Source organism: Rhinatrema bivittatum, chromosome 8 (assembly GCF_901001135.1).
Source record: "Rhinatrema bivittatum chromosome 8, aRhiBiv1.1, whole genome shotgun sequence".
Classification (NCBI taxonomy): domain Eukaryota; kingdom Metazoa; phylum Chordata; class Amphibia; order Gymnophiona; family Rhinatrematidae; genus Rhinatrema; species Rhinatrema bivittatum.
This window is the reverse complement of record NC_042622.1, coordinates 193310824-193334629: the sequence shown is the minus strand read 5'-3', so window position 1 is coordinate 193334629 and position 23806 is coordinate 193310824. Positions and strand designations below refer to the sequence as shown.

At 46.3% G+C, this 23806-nt stretch overlaps 2 protein-coding genes across 5 annotated transcripts in view; one reads left to right on the top strand and one right to left on the bottom strand.

Moving 5' to 3' along the window:
* Window positions 1-5631: 5631 nt before the first annotated feature.
* Window positions 5632-21678, bottom strand: PSPH (phosphoserine phosphatase). 4 transcript variants are annotated; one of them, XM_029613243.1, is made up of 7 exons: window positions 21445-21678; window positions 19732-19798; window positions 9444-9603; window positions 8930-9064; window positions 8088-8233; window positions 7599-7747; window positions 5632-5821 (listed from the first exon to the last, which is right to left on the bottom strand). In XM_029613243.1, the coding sequence occupies exons 3-7, from the start codon at window positions 9581-9583 to the stop codon at window positions 5678-5680; spliced, it is 714 nt and encodes a 237-aa protein (XP_029469103.1). In that variant the 5' UTR covers window positions 9584-9603; window positions 19732-19798; window positions 21445-21678; the 3' UTR covers window positions 5632-5677. The 4 variants fall into 4 exon arrangements, with proteins under 4 accessions (XP_029469103.1, XP_029469104.1, XP_029469106.1 ...); XM_029613244.1 differs by having other exon boundaries at window positions 9444-9598; XM_029613246.1 differs by lacking the exons at window positions 19732-19798; window positions 21445-21678 and adding an exon at window positions 11730-11825 and having other exon boundaries at window positions 9444-9598.
* Window positions 21679-21717: 39 nt separating this feature from the next.
* The window catches only part of THAP2 (THAP domain containing 2), a 34664-nt gene continuing 32575 nt past the window's right edge, over window positions 21718-23806 (top strand). The window contains exon 1 of the mRNA XM_029613247.1: window positions 21718-21925. Within this exon, the coding sequence (XP_029469107.1) occupies window positions 21855-21925 (71 nt within the window). The 5' untranslated portion in view covers window positions 21718-21854. The remainder of the gene's footprint in view (window positions 21926-23806) is intronic.

Below are 23806 nucleotides of genomic sequence, written 5' to 3'. Positions count from 1 at the left end.
GACCTTCCCTGTACCGAAGAAGGTGAAGAAGCTGATTAACCGGGAACGGGATTTCCTGGAGGCAGGGTTGAAGGTGGCCAGGGCTATGGCCAGGTTGTATCTCCTGCCGGAGAACACCTTAGAGCTTTGGAAGCTGCCAAAGGTGGATGCAGCGGTGTCAGCAGTGACAAAGAAGGTGACCATCTCTGTGGCAGGTTCAGCGGCATTGAAAGATGTCCAAGACCGGAAGCTAGAGATCCTGTTAAAGAGGCTGCTTGAGGACTTGGTTCTGAGCTTTAGGGCTGCTATCTGCGCTAGTCAAATGCAGAGGGCTTATTTGTGCTGGGTGCAGAAGGCGCAGGAGAAGACCACGGGGACCTCTGCTGATCCTGGTTAGGATGTTCGGTTAGAGGCGGGGGTGGCCTATGTGGCAGATGCCCTCTATGATATGCTTCGCACTTTGGCCAGGAATATGGTGTTCATGGTGACCGCTCAAAAACTCCTGTGGTTATGTAATTGTTCAGCAGATGTTTGGTCAAAGGCACAGCTTTGTAATCTCCCCTTCAAAGGAAAGTTGTTGTTTGGGTAGGATCTGGAGAAGCTCTAAAGGGAATAGATTGCCCAAGGATAAGAAAGGAAGTAAGAAGACTTTCCCTCCGTGTGCTCATTTCTGTGAGATGAGGAGATTTCGCTCCTACAGAGGTTCTTCCATATCCACACAGAGGCAGGGTTCGGGAAGGCAGCAGTCCTTTCGAGGAACCTGTAGATTGACCAGAGTTAATGCAGGACAGGGTTCTGGAGGTTTGAAGCTCGTCCAATGAAGGCAGGCTGGTGCACTCCTCCCTAGTAGCTGTCGGAGGAAGGTTGTCCCATTTTTAAGAAGGAGTGGACCAGAATCACTTCCGATCAGTGGGTTCTGGAAGTAATAAGGGACGACTATGCCTTAGAATTTTCTCAGTCCCTCAAAGAGGCTTTTGTAGTGTCCCATTGCACTTTGCCCATCAAGCAGGCAGTGGTGTGGAACACTCTTCTACGGTTGCAATGCTTGAAAGCCATCATCCCAGTGCCACAAGAGGAACAGGATCGAGGAAGGTATTCTGTATACTTCGTGGTTTCCAAAAAGGAGGGCTTGTTTTGGCCCATTCTAGATCTGCAAAGAGTCAACACAGCCTTGCGCGTGCTGCGCTTTTGGATGGAGGCGTTGCGAACAGTGATTGCAGCGGTGCGCAAGGAGGAGTTTCTAGCCTCCTTGGATCTAATGGAGGCATATCTCCACATTCCCATCAGAGCAGACCATCAGAAGTTTCTTCATTTCATGGTGCTAGAAGAGAATTTTCAGTTTCAAGCTCTTCCCTTCAGGCTGGCTACTGCACCAAGAACGTTCATGAAGGTGGTGGTGGCGGCGGCCCTCAGAAGAGAAGGGATACTAGTGCATTAGGGATACTGGACGATTGGCTCATTTGGGCAAAGTCAGAGGTAGAGTGTCACTGTTCCATTTGGCGAGTGACGGAGCATCTAAGGTCCCTGGGCTGGGTAATAAACCTGGCAAAGAGCAATCTGGAACCATCTCAGTCCTTGGATTATCTGGGAGCACGATTCTGGTTGGGCAGGGTGTTTCTTACCCTAGAAAGGATGATCAAGTTACAGTAACAAGTGGTTTGTCTACAGGACCGGCCAGTCTGGAATTATTTACAGGTGCTTGGGTCCATGGCTTCTACACTGGATTTGGTGCCATGGGCTTTTGCGCACATGCATCCTCTTCAGAAGGCAGTTCTGTCCTGTTGGAATCTGTTGTCGGAGGAATTTCAGCCACTGTTGCCACTCCAGGAGGAATCCAGGTCAAGTCTCTCGTGGTGGCTGTCACAGCCCAGTTTGAAGAAGGGAATGGATCTGGAAGTTCCGGACTGGGTGGGAGTGACCATGGATGCCAGTCTCAGCGGTTGGGGAGCGATATGTCGGGGATCTTCTGTCCAAGAGCAGTGGTCTCCAATGGAAGCGTTTAGAAACAAGGGTGATCCAGAGTGTGCTGTTCTTTCTTCCTCGTATTCAGAGATGGTTGGTACATGTGTTCTTAGACAACGCGATGACAGTGGCTTTATCAATTGGCAGGGCGGAACGAAGAATCGCCTGGTGACTCAGGAGGTTCATGGAACTCTTTGCTTGAGTGGAACTTCATTTAGTAGCACTTGCAGCCTCTTATGTGGCAGGTGTGGACAATGTGCAGGTGGATTATCTCAGCCGGCAGCAGCTGGACCCGGGAGAATGGGAGTATCAGCGGATGCCTTTACTTTCATTTGGTGCAGGCTTCCCCCAGTTTGATCTCATGATAACAAGGAAGAATGCCAAGGTGGCCAAGTTTTTCAGCTGCTGGAGGGAGTTCGGCTCTGCAGGGACAGATGCTCTAGTTCAGCTATGGCCAGGAGGCTCATGCTATATGTCTTCCCCCCGTGGTCGCTTGTAGGTCAGGTGTTGCGTTGCATCGAGCAGCATCAGGGAAGAGTGATCCTGGTAGTGCCAGAGTGGCCATGCTGTCCGTGGTTTGCAGAACTAGTTTAGCCAGCAGAAGACGGGCCCGTACGGTTAAGCCACCTGAGGGGACTGCTGCATCAAGGACCCATCTTTTCAGAACAGGTGGATTGCTTCTGTCTAGCAGCCTGGCTTTTGAGAGGTGGAGTTTCTGCTTGAAGGGGAATTCAGAGCCTGTGATTACTACTCTTCTTCAGGCTTTAAGATCCTCTACTTCTTTGGCATATATCAGAGTTTGGAGAATGTTTGAGTCCTGGTGTGGGGTCCATGGCGCTGAGCCTTTGCAGGCAAACATTGCCCAAGTCTTGGCCTTTTTGCAAGAGAGCTTGTCAAAGGGTTTAGCCTATAATTCTCTCTGAGTCCAGGTGGCAGCCTTGGGTTGTTTCAGGGGGAGGGTGCAGGGACGACCTTTAGCATCTCATCCGGAGCGAAGCATTTGCGTACTCCAGTCTGTAGGATTTATCCGTCCTGGAATCTTAATTTGGTTCTTCGAGTGCAGCCTTTGAGAAGGGCTTCTTTGAAGGACCTTACCCTGAAGACAGTGATGCTGGTGGCGATTTGTTTGGCGAGACATATTTCAGAGCTCCAGGCCCTATCATGCAGAAAGCCTTTTTTACAAATTTCCAATGATGGTGTTTCCTTGTGTGCTGTTCCTTCCTTTTTGCCCAAGTTCATGTCAGCTTTTAATCTTAGCCAAACAGTGGGATTTTCACACCTGATATCTGATTCTCCCCATGCAAGGGAACTTCATCTTTTGGATGTGCGTCAGGTTCTCCTAAGATATCTCAAGGTGACTAATGGATTTCGGAGCTCCAACCATCTCTTTGTGTTATATGCAGTGGAGCAAAGAAGGGTTGCAAAGCGACTAAGAGTACAATTGCTCTTCGGTTAAAAGAGGCAATAGTTTCGGCCTATATTTATATTTATATTTGTAAAGTCGGTCGATCCCCGAGGGATTGTGGGCACATTCCACTAGGGCACAGGCAGCCTCCTGGGCGAAGTGTCAGTTGGTGTCTCCGCAAGAGATTTGTCGAGTTGTAACTTGGTCCTCTTTGCACACTTTTACTAGACATTACAGTTTAGATGTCAGGGCCCCAGAGGAGGCCTCCTTTGATGAAAGTCTGCTGCGTACAGGTCTTCTGGGATCCCACCCAGTGAGAGGGGCTTGGGTTCATCCCACTTGTCTGAACTGATCTGGGGTATAAACAGGAAAGGAAAATTTGTTTTTACTTGCTAATTTTCGTTCCTGGAATACCACAGATCAGGACCCAATAAACAAATCGGAAGCCGATCCAAGATGGCTATGTAGCGACCAAGGGAAACTAGATCGGTGTAAAAAAAAGAAAAAAAAAAGAGACCTTTATTCTTAGAAAATACGTGCCCGACTCTGGCAGAGTTTCGCTCTTAAGCAGAGCTGCCTCAGGGGCAACTGTATAGAAGAATCTTTAAAGGTAATCACTCCAGTCAACGATCAGCTGAGGTATACATGCGTAATGTAAAATATTCTTAAAAGTGCTTCTGCTTATCTATTCGCTATAGCGAACACCACCTTCTTTTAATTGCAGTTGTAAATACGATATCCGCCGGAGCACTTGAAAACAGGGCTCATGAGCGCATATATTTCAGACCATTGTGAATGGTTAACCTTCATTCAAATGCACCTGTCAGTATGAAATTCACCAGGTCGCATGGAATCAAGCTGCAGTGTAGGTTTCAGATGCTGTAGTCACCCCAGACTCTTGTCCCATTATGATTATTTTCAAAAACCTCTCCTGCTTCTGGATGCTGATGATGCAGAATTCAAGTTTTGTGCTGCAGAATTTTGAATGAGATTGTATATAGTTCTCGGCTATTTGAAACTCAAAATTTCTTTTGCTTTACCCTAGTTCAGGGTTCAGTTTGGTTGGGAGTTCCAACTTAATCCTCAGCTCGCTTGAGAAGGAGAGATCCTTGGAGTTTGGGGCTAGACATCTTGGCTTGGGAGTAGGTCAGTACTGAGGGACTGCAGGTGGCAGTCTCGGTTAAGTAGCAGTGCCTGAAAAGGTTTTATTCTCTGCCTCATCTGCTGCTGGGATGCAAAACCCTCTTATCTAGACTGATCTATGGTATTCCAGGAACAAAAATTAGCAGGTAAGAACCAATTTTCCTATCTTTCACTCTGGAGATGGTTTACTCCACTGTGTCCTGGAGTAAACCATCTCCCACCGTCTAAGGTTAAAAAAAAAAAGGGGGTGGGGGGAGGGGAAATTGTATCTACCTATCCTTAAATTTTTCTTCTAGTTGCCAGTGATTTGCCCATTCATGTTTCCTTAATTTTTATTTTTCCCAGACAATTGTATCTCATTCTGAACACTGAAAAGGTTTTGCTCATGTGTGTCCTACTGAGGTCAGTTTACCAAAAATTAACATGTGAACTAAGCAGGTAAAAATCCCCATTTGTGTCATTACATTTAATCTCTTTGCATATTGGAAATAAAAGTTCATCGTAGTCAGCACACACAAATGGTTTCTCTTATGTGGTGTATTTTAGAGGGGAATTTATTCTGTCAGATGCAGACTCTTGTCCTCAAAACGCTGGTCCTCAAAAAATGTGTTAGTCCAAATGCTGCCATAGACTGTTTTTGCTCCGACAGACTAAAAAGGTTATCGCCTCTGGAGGTTTGGTCATCATTGCTACAGAATGTCCTGAAGAGCTGTTTTCAAAAGGTACACTGCTATGTAAAGTTCTCCAGTGCCTGAATTGGGAGGGGGTAATTAAAACTTTTTTTTGGGGGGGTGGGGGGTGGAGGGGGGCAGCCATGTTAATCTGTAGCAGCCAAAATGACACAGGCCGGTGGCACCTTCTAGGCCAACCGATCTACTGAGGGCAAGAGTCCATTTTGACAGATGCAAGGAAGAGGTAGGTTCCTATAGCTGCAGCTCCACTGCTAATCATTGCTTGAATTACAGACTTCTCACAAAAGTGCCAATAAATGCAGAGCCAGGGTTTATAGGGAGCAACCAGTTAAAATTTGGCAAGAGCCTAAAATTCACTCATTGTCAGGAAGTTTAAAAGAGAGTTTCAGCTGCATTATTACATATAATCAAACACAGTCCAAGCTAAAGAACTACAAAGCACAATTTTATGTAAATATAAAATATTTATTTTCTATATACCATTTCAGAGTAAGTATTAAAAATATATATTATTTTGTTTCATTTTAAAATTATCATGCTCCAGTTCCCTAAGAAGCTCATCAAAATCCGTGATGTACCATGTGGCTTTGTCCTTCACTTGCTGCCTTACAGCATTTCCTCCAAAGCCAATAAACCCATCCTGGAAAAATCAAAAGAGAGAAGATCAAGAGGACATGGACATAAACTCAGAAGCTAATAGTCAGGCTCAGCACATACGCTGATCCTCTGTTAAATCCTGTGTTGTTTGCAAACATCTACCAAAACTCAGTTCATCATTTCCAGGTACCAGAAAGTTCAGCCGTGTCCCGATACAGTGTAACCAGTACTTAGGTGCTCAGAAACTGCTAATAAGGCAAACATCCATAAAGTTGACCTCTGCTTCTTTTGTCAAAATGATTATTACTGACATCAATGGATATCTGATCATTCAAACCCATCCCCCCTCCCAGTAATGGGGCCAATGTATTAAACAGCAAAAACATCTGCAAATGGTGTTTTGCATGCTAAAACCCCACACCTTGTGTATTGAGACAATGTGCACTATTTTTTGGCTCAGTGCACAAAGCGCCACTTGCTGATGCATTTGGAAATCGTAAACTTGTACACCTAGTTATCTGCGCATATAGGGGCGGATTTTAAAACAATACGCGCGCTGGTACTTTTGTTCGCGCCACTGGCGCGAACAAAAGTACACCAGATTTTATAAGATACGCGCGTAGCCGCGCGTATCTTATAAAATCCGGGGTCGGCACGCGCAAGGGGGTGCACATTTGTGCAACCTGCGCGCGCCGAGCCCAGCGCGGCCTGCCTGTTCCCTCCGAGGCCGCTCCGATTTCGGAGCGGCCTCAGAGGGAACTTTTCTTCGCCCTCCCCCCATCTTCCCCTCCCTTCCCCTACCTAACCCACCCCCCGGCCCTATCTAACCCCCCCCCTTACCTTTGTTGGCAAAGTTACGCCTGCTGAAAGCAGGCGTAACTTTGCGCATGTCGCCGACAGCCCCGCTGGGGCTGAAGTAAGTTGCCGGCACACAATCCCTAGCACAGCGGCAAATAGCCGCTGTGCCGGGAGCCTCTGACCCTGCCCCTTCCTGCCCCTTTAGTAAAGCCCCAGGACTTACATGCGTCCCGGGGCTTTATGCGCGTCGCTGGGCCTTTTGAAAATAGGCCCGGCGCGAGTAACCCTTTGAAAATCCGGCCCAAAGGTAACAGCATCTCAATGAGGTGTAATTATCTTTTTTTTGTGAAATATTTTGCAGCTAAATTGCATGTGCCATTTTTCTCTGGAGCTTATATGTAACTGTAGAAAAATGACATTAAAAAGCATATAGTGCATGCCAAAAAAACATGCAACTTACTACATAAGCTTCAATGGTTATAAAATTATATCTTTAAATGTAGAAAATGAGATTGTAACTGCAACATTAAGTCCTGGTCCTAGCCTGCTTACAAGGAATAAAACAGTCACAGAGTTAATGACATCACTGTTTGCTGAAAGTTATGAAAGCCAATAATAAATCTTTGATGTCACAAGTTCGGGGACAGGACTTTTTTTTTTAATGATAAAATGGCAGCTCTGCTTTAAGATTAGTATTTAAGGAGAATTTGTAAAGAGCCACAACCTCTGCTGACTGGGACACATGCCCTTAATACACTGACCTCAGGATACTCCCAAATGTTGTTAAATAAGTCACCTCTCTGAACGATAAATGCCTCCATTCCAATAAACCATTTGTTTTAAAGTACCTTAGATTGTCCTGAAATTTATTTTCAAAAGCTGCAAAACTTATTTTGAGGACTGTAAAGTTCTTGAGTAGTTAATGAGGAGCAGCAAGTAATGTTCTTGAGTACTTACGGCGAGCAGGAGAGTAACATTATGTACTTAGAGTGGAGCAGCAGATTACGGTCTCGGGTACTTACAGCAGGTGGGCAAGCTTCCATATCCGTAGCACCATCTCCAATCATCACTAGCTTTCTAAAGCCAAACTTTTCCTTCAGAAGCCGAATAACCTTTCCTTTTCCACCAGATTCGGCAGTTAGCTGCAACTCATCAAATCCAGCATACTCGCCTAAAATAAAAGTGTTTTCAACATGCGTTACTGCGTGGTGTTTGAAAACAGAGAACCGAATGAAGTTTCTGCCTTGTCTCCACTTGGAATTTCTTCTCCCAGATGCAAAATCAAAGTCTACTACACTGAAGCACTGGCCATGACTGAATGACTGAGCCTTATACAGCAAAGAAACTCACGATAACCCTGCAGGTCAGGGTTAGAGTTAACTGCAGCTAGGGGTTCAGCTTTCCTCCCCACTGAGTATAATACTCACTGCAGCTTGAGTAGCATTCCCAGCCTTTTGCAGCGGGGTGGACCTTACCAAGGAGAGAGTGTCTTATATGCTTTGCTTTCTTACCATTAAAGTAAAACTTGAGTCTGTTGGCAAACACGTTGGTTAATGGGATGTTCAGCCTGTTGGCCACATGCTCCACAATACACCGAAATCCTCCCGAAATCAAGAAGACCTGCACGTTTCTCTCATGCAGCTTGCGTACCAGCTCCCTGCAGAGAAGTCCAGTAACAGTACTAATGAACCAGTTAGTAAGAATAAAATGAAAAACATTTGTTTTACCAGGATCTCAAGTAAGGGAGAGCTCACTGTGCACAGTAAGGCACAGCCAGGGGAAAGGATCTCTGATGGGAAAAGTGCCAGATTATTCAAAGGGCTCCCAACCCTCATCCACAGGCACATACTGCAAGTTTCATCACTGTCAAATTCTCCTTTAGTGCAGAATTTCAGCAATATTTATCCTTGCTAAAAGCATGCTTGAAAACTACTCTCATTTCCAAATAATTAACTAACGAGGTAACTAAGGACAATTTAATTTTACAGAGTAACTTTTATAACACTGCTGTTACTGGTAATCAAGAAAGGATGGAGGAGAGATCTAATGGAGAGAACTAGCCTGTGATGCAGAAGTCCTGGGTCCCAGGTTCTAGGCTCCTCCCACTCCTGATCATTGGACCCTGAGTGAGGGCCTTTATGCCTGTGCTTCAGTGGCCAAGCTGAAACCAAGGCACTTGTCAATTTAGCTTTCTTGATCACATTTTCTTAAAGTATTTTTTTCCATATAAGTAACATAATGTAGTTTTCAAATACAGTATTACTATTGCTACTTATCAAATATCCAATTAAGACATTCCATAATTCTATAAACATACACACAAAAAAAGATTGTTTAGAATCTCTGCACTTACTTTATTCCCTTCGTTAGGTGGGGAGGATGATCAGATATTAGAGTTTCCAACTGCTGCCTGGAAGGGCGGATCAGTGCCAGGCGTTCTGTTAAGGCAGCCTTGAATGTCAGAGAGCCTCCCATTGCTCTGCGGGTCCTATAACAGATGCCAAAACCCATTATCAGTCAAGATACTGCTTCAGTGGAAGGAAGCCACTTGTTGGCATAATAACATTCTGGGATCTTGCTGAAATAATAATTCTTCTGTTATTATATTATGAGAGAAATGCTTGATAGCACATCCAGCTACCTGTAATATGGTGATGCCTGCATGCATGGCAATTAGCACTAGACCCACTAATTTCCCAGAATACCTGCCCTGATGTAAAATCTCGTCAGTCCGCCAACAGAATTTTGTTTTGCTAAAAAGGGAAATACGTCTTTGACGGGCAATTCCAAATATGCAAAATTTGGACTTTTCTTTTCCAGAATTTACAGCACCTGCTCAATCCCACAAAACGAGGAGTTGCCCTTACATTTCTGCCACGGCATTCCCCACGCCGCAAAATTTTGCCAGCTCATCTATGCCTTCCTCCTTAATGACTGTGCTGTCCACGTCGAAGCAGACGGCGTTGGCATTGCGGAAGAGGTCTTTCAGCTCAAAGAGGGTAGCCATCCTGGCAGCAACCTTCTGCGCTGCAAGAGAGAGAGAGAGAGAGAGAGAGAGAGAGAGAGAGAGAGAGAGAGCGAGACAAGAGCAGGATGAGTTTGTGAACTTGCCCCATCGTGAGGGAATCTCTTTCCAGCCTGAATGCCATGCGGTGGCTTACAGGTGTCCAGGTTGATGAGGCTATTAGTTAGTTCCTGGGATACTGAAAGTAAAATGTGCAGCCAAATCACAGGGCAAGCGTTAATTTCTGAGCAACCTAGAAAAGTGTACAGAAAAGCAGAAAATACTGCTTTTCTGAACTCCCTCCGACTTAATATCCTAGCGATATTAAGTTGGAGGAACCAAAAAGTAAAAAAAAGTCTGCCCCCGGTCAGCGGTTAGCAAAACGGACGCTCATTTTTACTGGCATCCGTTTTACTAACCAGTGGCTGTCAGTGGATTTGGAAACAGACGTCAGTAAATTTGAGCGTTGGTTGTCCGGTCCCGCTGACTGCCACCTCTACCAAGGAGGCGCTAGGGACGTGCTATTGTCCCTAGCGCCTCCTTATTAGCACGACCCCTCATTTAAATACTGAATTGCACGCCCAGGAGAGGTGGCTGGGCGTGTGTCGGGAGAGCAGGTGCTCCGTCCTGAGCATTTCTTTCTATATTGACTTGAAAATGCATTACTACTGCCCGTACTACACACAAAAGCAGTGCATGCATATCTACACACATTTAGGGAATACTTATTAAGCTGCAATAAGCAGTTAATAAGTGAAAAATAGCATTTATTGCACAATATATGCTTATTGTGAAATTTAAACAAAAAAGTGGCCCATATTTAAATGAGCTGCTTTGCATGCATATGCTTTGCAAATGCATGCAAAGTGGCTCATGCATACTTAAATCTGTGGAAATAAAATAGGGCTTGCCACAAACAACGCAAGCCACGTTATTTTAGGGGAAGCTACAACTTAGGGCAGGGGTCGGGAACCAATGGCTCACGAGCCAGATGTGGCTCTTTTGATGGCTGCATCTGGCTCGCAGACAAATCTTTAATAAAAAAGTAAAAATCTAATAAAAACCCCCACCCTCCTGACGCCCCCCAAGACCTCCAAAATTAATTTACTACAACCCCCCCCCCCCCAAAACCTGCCAAAAGTCCCTGGTGGTCCAGTGGGGGTCCAGGAGCGGTCCGGGAGCGATCTCCTGGACTTGGGCTGTCGGCTGCCAGTAGTCAAAATGGCGCCGACAGCCCTTTGCCCTCATATGTCAATGGCGGCGGTAGCCCCTGTGACATAGTAAGGGCAAAGGGCCATAGGCTGCCAGTAATCAAAATGGCGTCGACGGCCCTTTGCCCTTACTATGTCACAGGGGCTACCGCCGCCATTGGTCGACCCCAGTGACATAGTGAGGGCAAAGGGCCGTCGGCGCCTTTTTGACTACTGGCAGCCGACAGCCCAAGTCCAGGAGATCGCTCCTGGACCCCCGCTGGACCACCAGGGACTTTTGGCAGGTCTTGGGGGGTGGGGGGTTGTAGTAAATTAATTTTGGAGGTCTTGGGGGGCGTCAGGAGGGTGGGGGTTTTTGTTAGATTTTTACTTTTTTATTAAAGATTTGTCTGCGAGTCCTGGACCCCTGCTGGACCGCCAGGGACTTTTGGCAGGTCTTGGGGGGCGTCAGGAGAGTAGGGGGTTGTAGTAAATTAATTTGGCAGGTCTTGTATGGCTCTCACGGAATTACATTTTAAAATATGTGGCGTTCATGGCTCTCTCAGCCAAAATGGTTCCCGACCCCTGACTTAGGGGTTGTAGCTTTCAGCGGCAGCATAGGGATACTAGCAGACGTACTGATGCTCCCGTGCTGAGCTTTAAAAGGCCACCATGGCCTGAAAAAAACCCACCTCCAATGTTAAAAAAAACAAAACAAAAAAAACCTTGGGAGTCCAGGTAGACCCCAGCTTAGCCCTCCACTAATTCTAGAGTTTAACCAGAAGGGGAAAAAGTTAAAAAATAGAAATAGTCATGCAATGCACCTGCCCCATCCCACACATCTCCCCTTTCACAAACAGTCATGCCCCCCCTTCAGGTTCAAACCCCCTCCCCCAGTATAAGGCATCCTAACCCCCAACTCCTCCCACCCTAGCCCACGCTCTGGGCCCCTCCCGTACCTTAGAATATGCCCCTGGTAGCCTAGTGGAGCCCAGAGTGCCTCCTGGGCTTTGGGCCGGTCCCTGCCACCTTTCAAAATGGCGCTGGCTGGCCTTTGCCCCTGTCACATGACAGGACGGGCTCCCTGCTCCTCCATTCCAGTTGTCCTCGGTGCTGTCTGGTTGCCATGGAGATAGGAAAGCTAGGCTGGAGCAGCAAGCGGGAGATCTGAGGTACTGTCCAAATGGAATGAGAGCATGAGTCCAGGGAGGAGGAATTTGCTGGGGCTGCCAGCACTGTGGCACAGGAAGAACTTTCTCAGGGCACACTGGTTGATAAGCACTGCCCCAGAGGGCCTACAGTCGTAGGGGGGTCACTCTTCAAATTGCGATGGGCTGTTATCGCGTGCGTTCGCCCTGATGCACACGATAGCTATGGCTGTGCGAATCGAAAATGTAAATTAGGGAAAGGGAAGGAGTTTGGGCGGGGTTTAGGAAAATTAGGGTCCTGTAGCGCTGCGGGCAATAACGTATGGCACATTAGCGCTGGAAACAGCTACAGCTATTTCGTTGGTGCTACAGGGGCGATAGCGTGAAGCTCGGTTGCAACCGCGGCAGGCAAAAATGCACCCCCACGATGCAGCTGCCTGCTCACTATTGCCCCCACCTTTTATTTTTCATGGCTCAGCATTCTGCTATATTTATATAGCGGAATGATGAATCTAGGGGTAGGTTTGTATTTCAGGCAATGGAGGATGCCTACAGTCACAAGGAGCAGTCGTTGGATTCGAACCCTGGTTTCCCTGGTTTGTTGTCCACTTCTCTAACTACTAGGCTACTCCTCAATTCCTGATCTCTTGTTGACTCCAGGCAGGTATTGCCCACCCAAGCTGCTGTAAGATCAGGGTGGGACTTCAAAGAGAATGAAATCACCATCACACTGAAGTGATGACGACGATTTTTTTTTTAACTTTCAAAAATAACATTTGGCGTTTGGCACTCCTCTGAAACTAACAATGGAAAGTGGCCAGAGTTTTCTCCATTAAAAGTTAATTTATCCTATCAGCAGAGAAAGGAACAATTTAATAAACCACTGGCTTTTATACACTATGGGGCAGATTTTATAAATCTGCGCACACGCGTACTTTTGTTCGCGCACCAGGCGCGACCAAGAGTACGCGGGATTTCAATAGATACGCGTGTAGCTGCGCGTATCCATTAAAATCCGGGGTCGTCGCGCGCAAGGCTGCCCAAAATCGGCAGCCTGCGCGCGCCGAGCCGCGCAGCCTGCCTCGAAGGGAACTTTCCTTCGCCCTCCCCCCAACCTTCCCCTCCCTTCCCCTCCCTAACCCACCCCCCCCCCCCCGGCCCTATCTAAACCTCCTCCCTCCCTCTATCACGAAAGTTACGCTTGCTCGAAGCAGGTGTAACTTTGCGCGCACCGGGCCGGCTGCCGTGCTCCATGTTCCGGTCCGGGGGCTGGTCCAGGAGCCGCTGTCACGCCCCCGGGCCAGAACCACACCCCGGACACGCCCCCGAAACACCGCGTCACTCCCAGCACGCCCTCGACGCGTCCCGGGGCTCGCGTGCGCCGCCGAGCCTATACAAAATAGGCTCGGTGTGCGCGGGGGGGGGAGGGTTGGGGTAGGTTATCGGGGGGTACGCGCGTACCCCTTTGAAAATCTACCCCAATATATCATAGAACATAAGAACATAAAAGTATGCCATACTGGGTCAGACCAAGGGTCCATCAAGCCCAGCATCCCTTGTCCAACAGTGGCCATCCAAGTCACAAGTACCTGGCAATAACCCAAACATTAAATGAATAGATCCCAACCTACTAATCCTTATTGATTAATAGCAGTTTATGGACTTGGTTACACAATGTTAGGTTTCACATTAGGAATCACCACCCAGGAAAGAGATCTAGGTGTCATAGTGGTTAATACATTGAAATCGTTGGCTCTAGGAACTTATCCAAAACATTTTTTAACTCATTTACACTAACTGCCATAACCACATCCTCTGGCAATGAATTCTAGAGCTTAATTATACACTGAATGAAAAATAATTTTCTCCGATTTGTTTTAAATGAGCTACTTGCTAACTTCATGGACTGCCCCTTAGTCCTTTTATTATCCAAAAGAATAAATAACTGAGCCACACTTACCTGTTCAAATCCTTTATGATTTTGTAGACCTCTGTCATATCCCCCCTCAGCAGTCTCTCCTCCAAGCTGAACAGCCCTAACTTCTTTAGCCTTATCTCATAGGGGAACCATTTTATCCCCTATACCATTTTGGTCGCCCTTCTCTGCATGTTCTTCAGTGCAACTATAGCTTTTTTGAGATGCAGTGACTAGAACTGCACACATTATTCAAGGTGTGGTCTCACCATGGAGCGATACAGAGGCATTATGACATTCACTATTTTATTTGCCATTCCCTTTCTAATAATTCCTAACATTCTGTTTGCTTTTTTGACTGCTGCAGCACACTGAGCCAACGATTTCAATGTGTTATCCACTATGACACCTAGATCTCTTTCCTGGGTGATAGCTCCTAATGTGGAACCTAACATTGTGTAACTACAGCAAGGGTTATTTTTCCCTATATGCATCACCTTGCATTTGACCACATTAAATTTCATCTGCTATTTGGACACCCAAACTTCCATTCTCACAAGGTCCTCCTGCAGTTTATCATGATCCGCTTGAAATTTAACTACTCTGCATAATTTGTGTCATCTGCAAATTTGATAACCTCACTCATCGTGCCCCTTTCCAGATCATTTATAAATATATTAAAAAGCACGGTCCTAGTACAGGACCCTGAGGCACTCCACTGTTTACCCTTTTCCACTGTGAAAACAGACCATTTAATCCTACTCTGTTTTCTGTCTTTTAACCAATTTGCAATCCACAAAAGGACATCACCTCCTATCCCATGACTTTTAGTTTTCTTAGAAGCCTCTCATGAGGCTTTCAAACGCCTTCTGAAAATCCAAATACACCACATCTACCGGTTCACCTTTGTCCACATGTTTATTCACCCCTTCATAAAAATGTAGGAGATTTGTGAGGCAAGACTTCCCTTGGGTAAATCCATGCTGGCTGTATCCCATCAAACCATGTCTATCTAAATGTTTTGTGATTTTACACTTTATAACAGTTTCCACGATTTTTCCCAGCACTGAAGTCAGACTCACTGGTCTACAGTTTCACGGATCACCCCTGGATCCCTTTTTAAACATTGGCCATCTTCCAATCTACAGGTACATTGGATGATTTTAATAATAGGTTACAAATTTTTACTAATAGGTCTGAAATTTCATTTTTTAGTTCTATCAGAACCCTGGGGTGTATCCCAGCCGGTCCAGGTGATTTACTACTCATCAGTTTGTCAATCAGGCCTACCACATCTTCCAGGTTCACCTATTTTTGGTTCAGTTGATCTGAATCATCATCCATGAAAATCTTCTCCAGAATGGGTATCTCTCTAACATCCTCTTCAGTAAATACTGAAGCAAAGAAATTGTTTAATCTTTCCATGATAGCCCATCTTCTCTAAGTGCCCCTATAGCCCCTCGATCATCTAACAGTCCAACCAACTCCCTTACAGGCTTTCTGCTACGGACATATTTAAAAAATGTTTATTGTGAGTTGTTTTTTTTAAATTTATGAATTTTAACAATTTTACAAGTATCCACTTGTTATGAAATTTACAATGTAGTATGCAATAATGTACATATTTGTTATTAATTATGAACAATTAAGGAAAAACAAATAGATCTACATATGTATAAAATAAAGGAAATATAAAGGGAGAGCCAGAGAAATGGAGCGTTACCTAATCACAATAAACAAAAGAATCTCAGGAAAATAGGCCTTTTGAACAGAGACTACACCAATTACTTCAAACCAGACCATGATTGGAAAAGGTTTATGTGTGAGAATCCAAGAATGCTCTCAAATGGAGCGACTCATAATACACATACTCTTGCTGCTGGTATTTTAAACAACATTTGCAACTGAAATGCAACATTTGCAACTGAAATGCTGCTCCTTTTTGCAAGGCCTCAGCTCTCATTGATAAGAAAATTTTCCTTCTAACCTAGGTAGCTTTAATTAAATCAGGATAGCACCAGACTTTGTAACCATGAAACTAAACTTGTCTATTCCTGAAAAAATACCTAAACACGCTGAGGTAGATCTTAAAAACATACGCACGAGCATACTTTTGTTCGCGCCAGTGGCGCGAAAAAAGTACACCGGATTTTATAAGATACGCGCGTAGCCACGCGTATCTTATAAAATCCAAGGTCGGCCACGCAAGGCTGCGCAAAATCGGCAGCCTGCGCGCGCCAAGCTGCGCAACCTCCCTCCGTTCCCTCCAAGGCTGCTCCGAAATTGGACCGGCCTCGGAGGGAACTTTCCTTCCGCGTCCCCCCACCTTCCCCTCCCTTCCCCTATCTCCCCCCCCCCCCACCACCTTTGTTGGGCAAGTTACGCCTGCTTGAAGCAGGCGTAACTTGCGCGCGCCACCTCGGCATCCCCCGGCACAGGCCGCAGTGCCGGGGGACTTGGGACCGCCCTCCCAGCCCGCCCCCGAACCATCACCACGCCCCCGGACCTGCCCCGGACTGCCCCCCTACCGCCCTTTTTCGAAGCCCCGGGACTTACGCGCATCTCGGGGCTTTGTGCTTCTAGGATGGTTTGTTTTTTTTTTTTTAACAATGTCCACGCCTTTTGCACATTTTTTACCTTTGTAGCTGCACCTTTCAGTTTTTTTTCTATTTTTCTCATATTATGTTTCCCTTTTGAAAGTTTAGCACTAGAGCCGTGAATTTACATACTGTCCCCCTTCCAGTCATTAATTCAAATTTGATATTATGATCACTATAGCCAAGTGGCCCCACCACCGTTACCTCTCTCACCAAATCCTGCGCTCCACTGAGAATTAGATCTAAAATTGCTCCCTCTCTCATCAGCTCCTTGTCTCTGTCTCCTTTTTAAAGTGTAGCACCAGCAGCTTGGCTCCACCCTGGTTAAGGTGGAGCCTATCCCTTCAGAAAAGACTCCCCCTTCCTCAAAAGGTTCCCCAGTTCCTTACAAAACTGAATCCCTCTTCCTTGCACCATCGTCTCATCCACGCATTGAGACTCCGGAGCTCTCCCTGCCTTTGGGGACCTGCGCGTGGAACAGGGAACATTTCAGTGAATGCTACCCTGGAGGTTCTGGATTTCAGCTTTCTACCTAAGAGCCTAAATTTGGCTTCCAGAACCTCCCTCCCACATTTTCCTATGTCACTGGTGCCCACATGTACCACGACAGCCAGCTCCTCCCCAGCACTGTCTAAAATCCTATCTAGGTGACGCATGAGGTCCGCCACCTTTGCACCAGGTAGGCATGTTACCAGGCGATCCTCATGCCCAGCAGCACCCAACTGTTTACATTCCTAATAATCGAATCATATATATATACACACACACAAACATACCTTTGAAAATTAGGAAGAAGTACATGCATTAAAATCACCCTTCCACTTTGCACCTGCTCTTTTGTGCAGGTGACCGAGAAGGGCCAATAGCACTCTACTTTTGATAATGTCAGCTCTGTGCACCATTTTCCTCCCTGACCTGAATGTATTTAAAGGAATGTCCCTTTAAATGCGGCTAGAAGCAGCCCATGCATACTTTAAGGCTGATGTAATACCGTGCGCTCAGGCTAGTGTACAGATTAACTTTTGCCATAAGTGGATTAGCGTGTCCAAAACGCGTGTCCAATCCAGCGCGTAGCTAAAAGCACTCATCACATGAAAATGCCATGTTGATAAGGCTATTAGCTATTACTCACTTATATGATGCACACATTTCTACCCTCAAAAATTAATGCCAGCCCCGGAGCTGGTGTTAAGTCTTGAGGAGCCCCAAAAGTTAAGAGAAAAGCAGAAAATACTGCTTTTCACTAATTCCTCCGACTTAATATCATGGTGATAATAAGTGGGAGAAACCGAAAAAAGGAGTAACAGAAAAAAATAAATTAATAAAAAAAAAATGGCTTGCCAGCGGTCAAGTTAGGAAAACGTACGCTCAAGTAACAAGCGTCCATTTTCTTAACCCATGCACAGCCATTTCTCCTGGACGCCTAATGCCTTGGATGCACAATTTATCTCTAGCGCATCCTGTTCAGCACGGCGGCTCATTTGCCTATTGCATCGAGTGTCCAGGAGAGGTGATTGTGCGAGCATTAAAAAGAAGTGCATTTTTAGCATGTCTGTATTGCATCGGCCTGTTTATAGGCTGCTCTGAGGCAAGCAATATTCAGACACAACAAGTTGCCCAGTTAAATCACTACTTAGCTGCACAAATTTGCTTTGAAATGTCCTCACGGTGTGTAATATCACTTGTGAGGTCAATATAGACCAGCTGAATCAGTCTGATATCATTAGCGACACTCTCCCAAAACATGGTGGGCTGCCAACAATGTTGAGGAAATGCAGGAAGAGAAGGCCAGATCGAATTGGTTTAAAAAGGGCCCAGCTGTGCACCAGACTGCCATGCAGAAGGGTCCCAGGTTAGCCCAGGACTGGGGATGCTGTGGACAGGGTTGCCACCTGATTCCATGCCTGTCCTGGTTTACCTTATTGCACGCAGGGGAACTGCAGCTCTGATTTTCTTAGGTAAATTAAATGGGACCAACAGAACTTGAAGTCCCCGTGTGTAACAGAGTTAATCCAGGACTGGAGTACGCTGTTCCTTATGGCATGGAGCCAAGTGACAGCCCTAGCTTGTGGCGTTCATAGTCTGCGGGGGAGAAGGGAGTCAGTTATCATTGCTCACTGGTGGCCTCTAGTGGATAGTTTTACATCCCATGATTGCTGAAAGAACTCCTGGGTGTATGGCGCTTTGCCAAGAACTACATACTTAGAAACGGAGATACAATAGGGGGGGAAAAGATACCTAGGTAGTCATGATACCAGCCCTGGAAACATAAAGGAGTAGGAGGAAACTGCCGGATCACAAAAAAATAAATAAATAAATCAATAAATACAAAAATGGGAGGAGGAAGTAAAAGTGACATTCCTATTCAAAATAAGGTGAGTTTCTGACTTGCTCTATGCATTCAAATTTTGCATAGTTTCATGTATACATAGCACACCCGCTGAACAGGACAGATTTGCTGGAGGCAGGTTTGGTGAAGGGATCAGCTGAAAACTCCTGAAACAGAACCACAATTTTAAGTCACATTCACAGAGTATTTTCTCCGTGGTTGGAGTTTGAATTGCAATAAAAAGAAGCCAAGAAGTAAAGGAAGGGAGAAGGAGTGGCGGGGTGGGGTGGGGTAGGGAATCAATGTCATCTCTTCCCCCTTTTTCTTGGATTATTGTATGTCCCGATCTGTGCTTGTGACTCCACTAACCCTGTCCCTGGGTGAATACTCAGCCCGGATTACAAAACCTATGGTAAGTCTCCAGTTTCATGGTGGAAAAAGTGAGAGAAGAAGACCCTGTTGCAGAGATAACATCAGGATAATCAACAGGGCTGGATTTAAGATGATAGTGGCCATATGTAAAGTACTTAAGGCAAGGAGGGTCCTGCCCTCTCTCTGGAAAACATGGGGGGGGGGGAATTGCCCCAGTTTTTGGGGCACCTTCAGAATTTGGCCCCCAGGGCTCGTGCCTATGTTGCCTCTGCAGCCCTGACAATCACCCACCTCTGCCCCTTGAAAATTAAGCTTTTCCACATCACTTGAGTTTTGCATTCTGAACTGAGATGTCAGCACCTTTCTTTAGAAGGGGGCATTACCGAGCTGGGTGGTTCTTCCCAGTGCTGAGTTTCTGCCAGGTCGTGCCAAGTCGCTGACCTGGAACCTTTTTGAACTGGGGCAAATTGTTGCCTTTTCTCCAGTGCTGCCGGATTGGAAGGTGGAGTCCAATGCCGACTTCAACCTGGTACCAGGTTTTTGAGGGATTTCCACCCCCCCCAAGAAAATGATCACTCATGCTTCCTGATTTATACCTACCACTGATTTCTCTCTCCCCTAATAAGCTTTCACAATGTGGTGCGAAGGTCTCCTCAAATTAGGTGGCCTGCAAAAAAACAAAAACAAAACATTAATATGTGTGAACTAAATGTCCAGTTGACTGAAGCTCCCAGTATTCTGACAGGTTTGCCGCATACCATTCACTGCATATGGTATAGCAATGCAACAAGCCACTCTCCTCAACATCCCAACTTTCCTGTTCCTAGGCTCAGCTGCATGATCTTTGGCTCTTACTCCTAAGTCTCCTTTCTTTTTAGTGGTAATACTATATTGTATTTCTGGTATTTTTACACTAAAAAGCGTGCACCTTTTAGCAAAGTCCAAGACCTCCCCTCCCAACTCACATGAGTTCATGCTTTGGGTATTTTCTGGATGGGGGCTCTGATAGAGATCCACACAGCAGTGATAGATAACATTGAGGGAAGCTGCTAAGTAGAAGGAGCTAAAAAAAAAATCCTTTAAAATAATAATACATCCCACAGTGGCTCTAGAGTAAACAACAACAACAAACCACAATCCAAAACATTGGTCTGGCTTATTATGACCTTGCTAAAACAAAAGCAAACTAAATTAAAAGAGAGGATTGTTTTAACCCTTACTAGCCAAGTCTTGCTTGGCAGCAGATTTTAGTAGCCAGGAGCACAGGTTGACATCCAGCAGTGGAAGTGAGTTTCAGGAGGAGGCACCATCAAGAAACGGGTGCTTTTTTGTTTCAAATTGTAGACCGATTGACACATCATCTAAAGGTCACGTGCAACAGAAAAGGTCCCCCTCTATTGCCCTCCCCCCAAAAATATTGTAACTGGATTTTGAAGTTTGTTCTATAAATGTTGTGGCTACTGGAGACCCACTGAATGGCGGGGCTAGAGAAGGATGGGTTTCCCCAGACTGGTGAACTGTCAAAGCTTTCTGTGCCTTGCACTTCCATCCTCTTACCGTCAAACGGCAAAATAACAGTAACAAGATCAAGCAGGACTAATTGAAAAGCAGCTTAAAACAATGATGCAATCCACAAGCTCTGAGGCTGAGATAAGTTTTTATTGTACAGTAAATATTCAGATATCTGCCCCAGAAAATGATTAAACACTAACTGCGTGTCTGCCAGATATTTAATAATTTGCATTAACAGATTTATTGAAGGGACCGATGTAAATAAGAAATAGTTGCATATTGGACGAATCCATCAGTTTGCATAATTGTCAGATTTTTTTTTTTAATTTAACAAAGCTTTGTCAGTAGAATCCCCAAAGAGACAAGAGGTCCTTAGTATCCCCATATTTTATTTTTTTTTAATAATAATTTGCTCCCGCCCCTCAATTATGTATTATATTAAATACACAAATAAGTTCAAAGCAGCTGCAGTGGACACATAGCAAACATTTCCTGACATGTTCCTTATTTCCAGAGCGTTCTGGAATGCGTTCTAGAATGCATTAAATAGATTCTGAGCCTCCAAATCCCCTTGTCATCCCCCCCCCCCCCCTTTGCCCCGGATCTGTGCCCACTAAAGCCCGATCTGACACAATGATGATGAGCGCACAGTGCAGGATTGCATCAGCTTAGTTGTTTACAGCCGGCATCTGCCCCTCACCCTGAGCAAGCTGACAGCACGAAAGCCGACGACACACACGCAGGGATCCGCAGCCCGCACTGCCCGGCAGCTGCTGGCAAAGACGCCAATGAATGACTTACCCAGGCTGCCGCGAAGCGCTGCTGTGCGCCGGCCTCTGCTGGTTGCACTTGCCGGTCTGAGAGTCACGGCTATGCTCTCTGTCTCAGCTGCTGGCCGAGTGCGGGCGTTTAGGGAAAGCGCTGAGTCAGATCTCCCATCCTCCAACCTCCTCCGACATTCACGGGAGAGGAAAATGAAGAAAGCCGGCTAGGCAGCACAGACCGCCTTAAGACAAGGTGGAGGACGGCCCACCTTAAGATCTGCCGGAGAAGGCGGGGCTTCCTGCTCACGTCAGACGGCTGACGAGCCGTTCTCCGCGGCCATGTTGCTTATGGAGCTGCTGGCGGAGCTGCGTCTGCTGACCCGGAGCCCGGGAGTTTCGACGCCGGTGGGGAGGGAGCTGGCATAAAAGCCCCGCGGCCTAGGCAGCATGCCCACCAGTTGTGCGGCTTTCGATTGCACCAGCGTTTGGAAGAAGGACAGTAACATTAGTTTTCACAGGTAGACAGGACTTAACGTGTGGGGGGGAAGGGCCAGGACCGCAGTTTGGACACTTCGTTTTAGGCTTAAGAGGCAGAGCAGCAGTGCTGTTCTGTTGCTGTCCCCCCTCCGCCAGCAGGGAAGAAGAGAGGCACAGAGACACTCTGCTTCCTACTCCAGGCCAAGTTCAAAAGCAAAGCACGTGCAACAGCCCTATCTGAGTTATCAAGAAGGCTGTGCACGCTGTAAAAAAAATGTTTAGCGGTTATTTTATGGGTTTGACAGTTGCTTGGTATAATTGGAAATATTACCATTAACATAAGGCTTGGGGGTAACCTGGATAGAGCAGCAGTTACTACTATAAGAAATGCTCTGGGCATACTAGATGGACCAGATGGTCTTTTTCTGCCATCATTATTATGGTACTATATTAAAGCTTCAACCCTGGGCTTGATGCTTATAGCTTTCCAGCTTGAACTACTTCAACCACTGTTTTGTGTCCACCACCTAGGGCTTCATTTCTAGTAGAACAACCCAGAAAGGTATCCACCTTTTGGCTGGGACCTGAGCCAATGGCACAGAGGTGGCAATCTATATTTATTCTGGCTCCCCTGAAGAAACAAACCAGAGGCAGTAGGCAGATGAAGGCTTAACAACACTACTCAAGAGCTAGAAACAGGCCAGGTTTTCCAAATATCCACCCTGAATATGCATGAGAGAGATTTGTATACAATGGTGGCAGTGCCTGCTACTATCTTATGCAGATGCATTATGGGTATCCTGAAAACCTGGCTGGTTTGTGGCTGTCTTCTTAGTTGGGCACCTGCTTTATGGCATCACCCACACTTTTTTTGTTGGTGTTGTTTTACTATTGTGTCTCGGAGCCTGTAACCTTCCCTGAACGTTTGGGAGGGTTCAGCTAATAAATAATTCTAAATAATAAATAAGCAGAGAAGAACAGAGTTTTGGAGCTACTTACCCTGAGACAAGTGTAGCCAGATGGTTTTGATTTTTATGCAATTTCACAGCACAGTTTATAAGGCCAAGGTAAAAGGCAGGGGGAATGGCCATTAGCCCTACTGCTTTTGGTGCTGTGGAGTTCCTGCTCATCAGCCCAAGCACTTGTGCTGGTGCCCACCTGCATGAGGGTGAAAGGAGGAGAGAGTGAATGAGGGGATGGGAAGTGAGTGATAGTATGTGGGAGTAAAAGAGTAAAGGAAGAGATCAGAGAGGCTGAGGGGTATGAGGGAAGAGATTGGAGGGTAGTCTGTGAATACAGTGAGAGTGCCCAAGGAGGGAAGGGGATAGGATTGGGAGTAGTAAGGGAAGGGAAATAGGAGAGCACATGGCACCGCCCCTTTGCTTCCACCCCCCAAGAAGGCAAAGAGCAGGCCTCACATCCCTGTCCACAGAGTCTGAGTACAGCAACCAGTGCACCCATGTGCTCCTGCCTCCCCACAGCAGAGGTGAGCCGACTGCTTGTTACTTGAAGAGGAAGCCTGACTTTTACTGGGAGAGGAGAGTTACTAGAGTGGTTTTTGAGGTAGAGGAGGGGGCTTATGAATCACCAGGAAGAGGAGGTTAGGCTAAAGGAGGGGGAGGGATGGGGCTAGAGATCAGGATCATTAGGGCAGAGAGAAGGGGGTTACAGAGAGAGAGCGCCATTCTCTCTCTCTCTGCTTTCTCCTTACCCTAGCCATTCTTTGCCTACCAGTGCTGATTGAGCATGTAACGCATGGGTTCGAGTTATAGATGTGGGAGAGTTTATAGCTGGCCCTGGCCTTCCCCCCCATCTCAACCCCCTCCACCCTTCCACTGCCTTGTCTACAACTTAAGCCCTGCAATGAGGTAAGACTGACTGGGTCACTTCTGCAATACAGCTTAACACTTCCCTCTCCAAAG

Bases quoted from the DNA above. Each gene is read 5' to 3' on its own strand.
- PSPH (XM_029613243.1), bottom strand. From the start codon at position 9,583: ATGGCTACCCTCTTTGAGCTGAAAGACCTCTTCCGCAATGCCAACGCC. The intron at 8,234-8,929 runs GTAAGTGCAGAG...ACTTCTCTGCAG, and splicing joins CACCTAACGAAGGGAATAAA to GGAGCTGGTACGCAAGCTGC. The intron at 7,748-8,087 runs GTAAGAAAGCAA...CTTTTATTTTAG, and splicing joins ACTCAAGTTTTACTTTAATG to GCGAGTATGCTGGATTTGAT.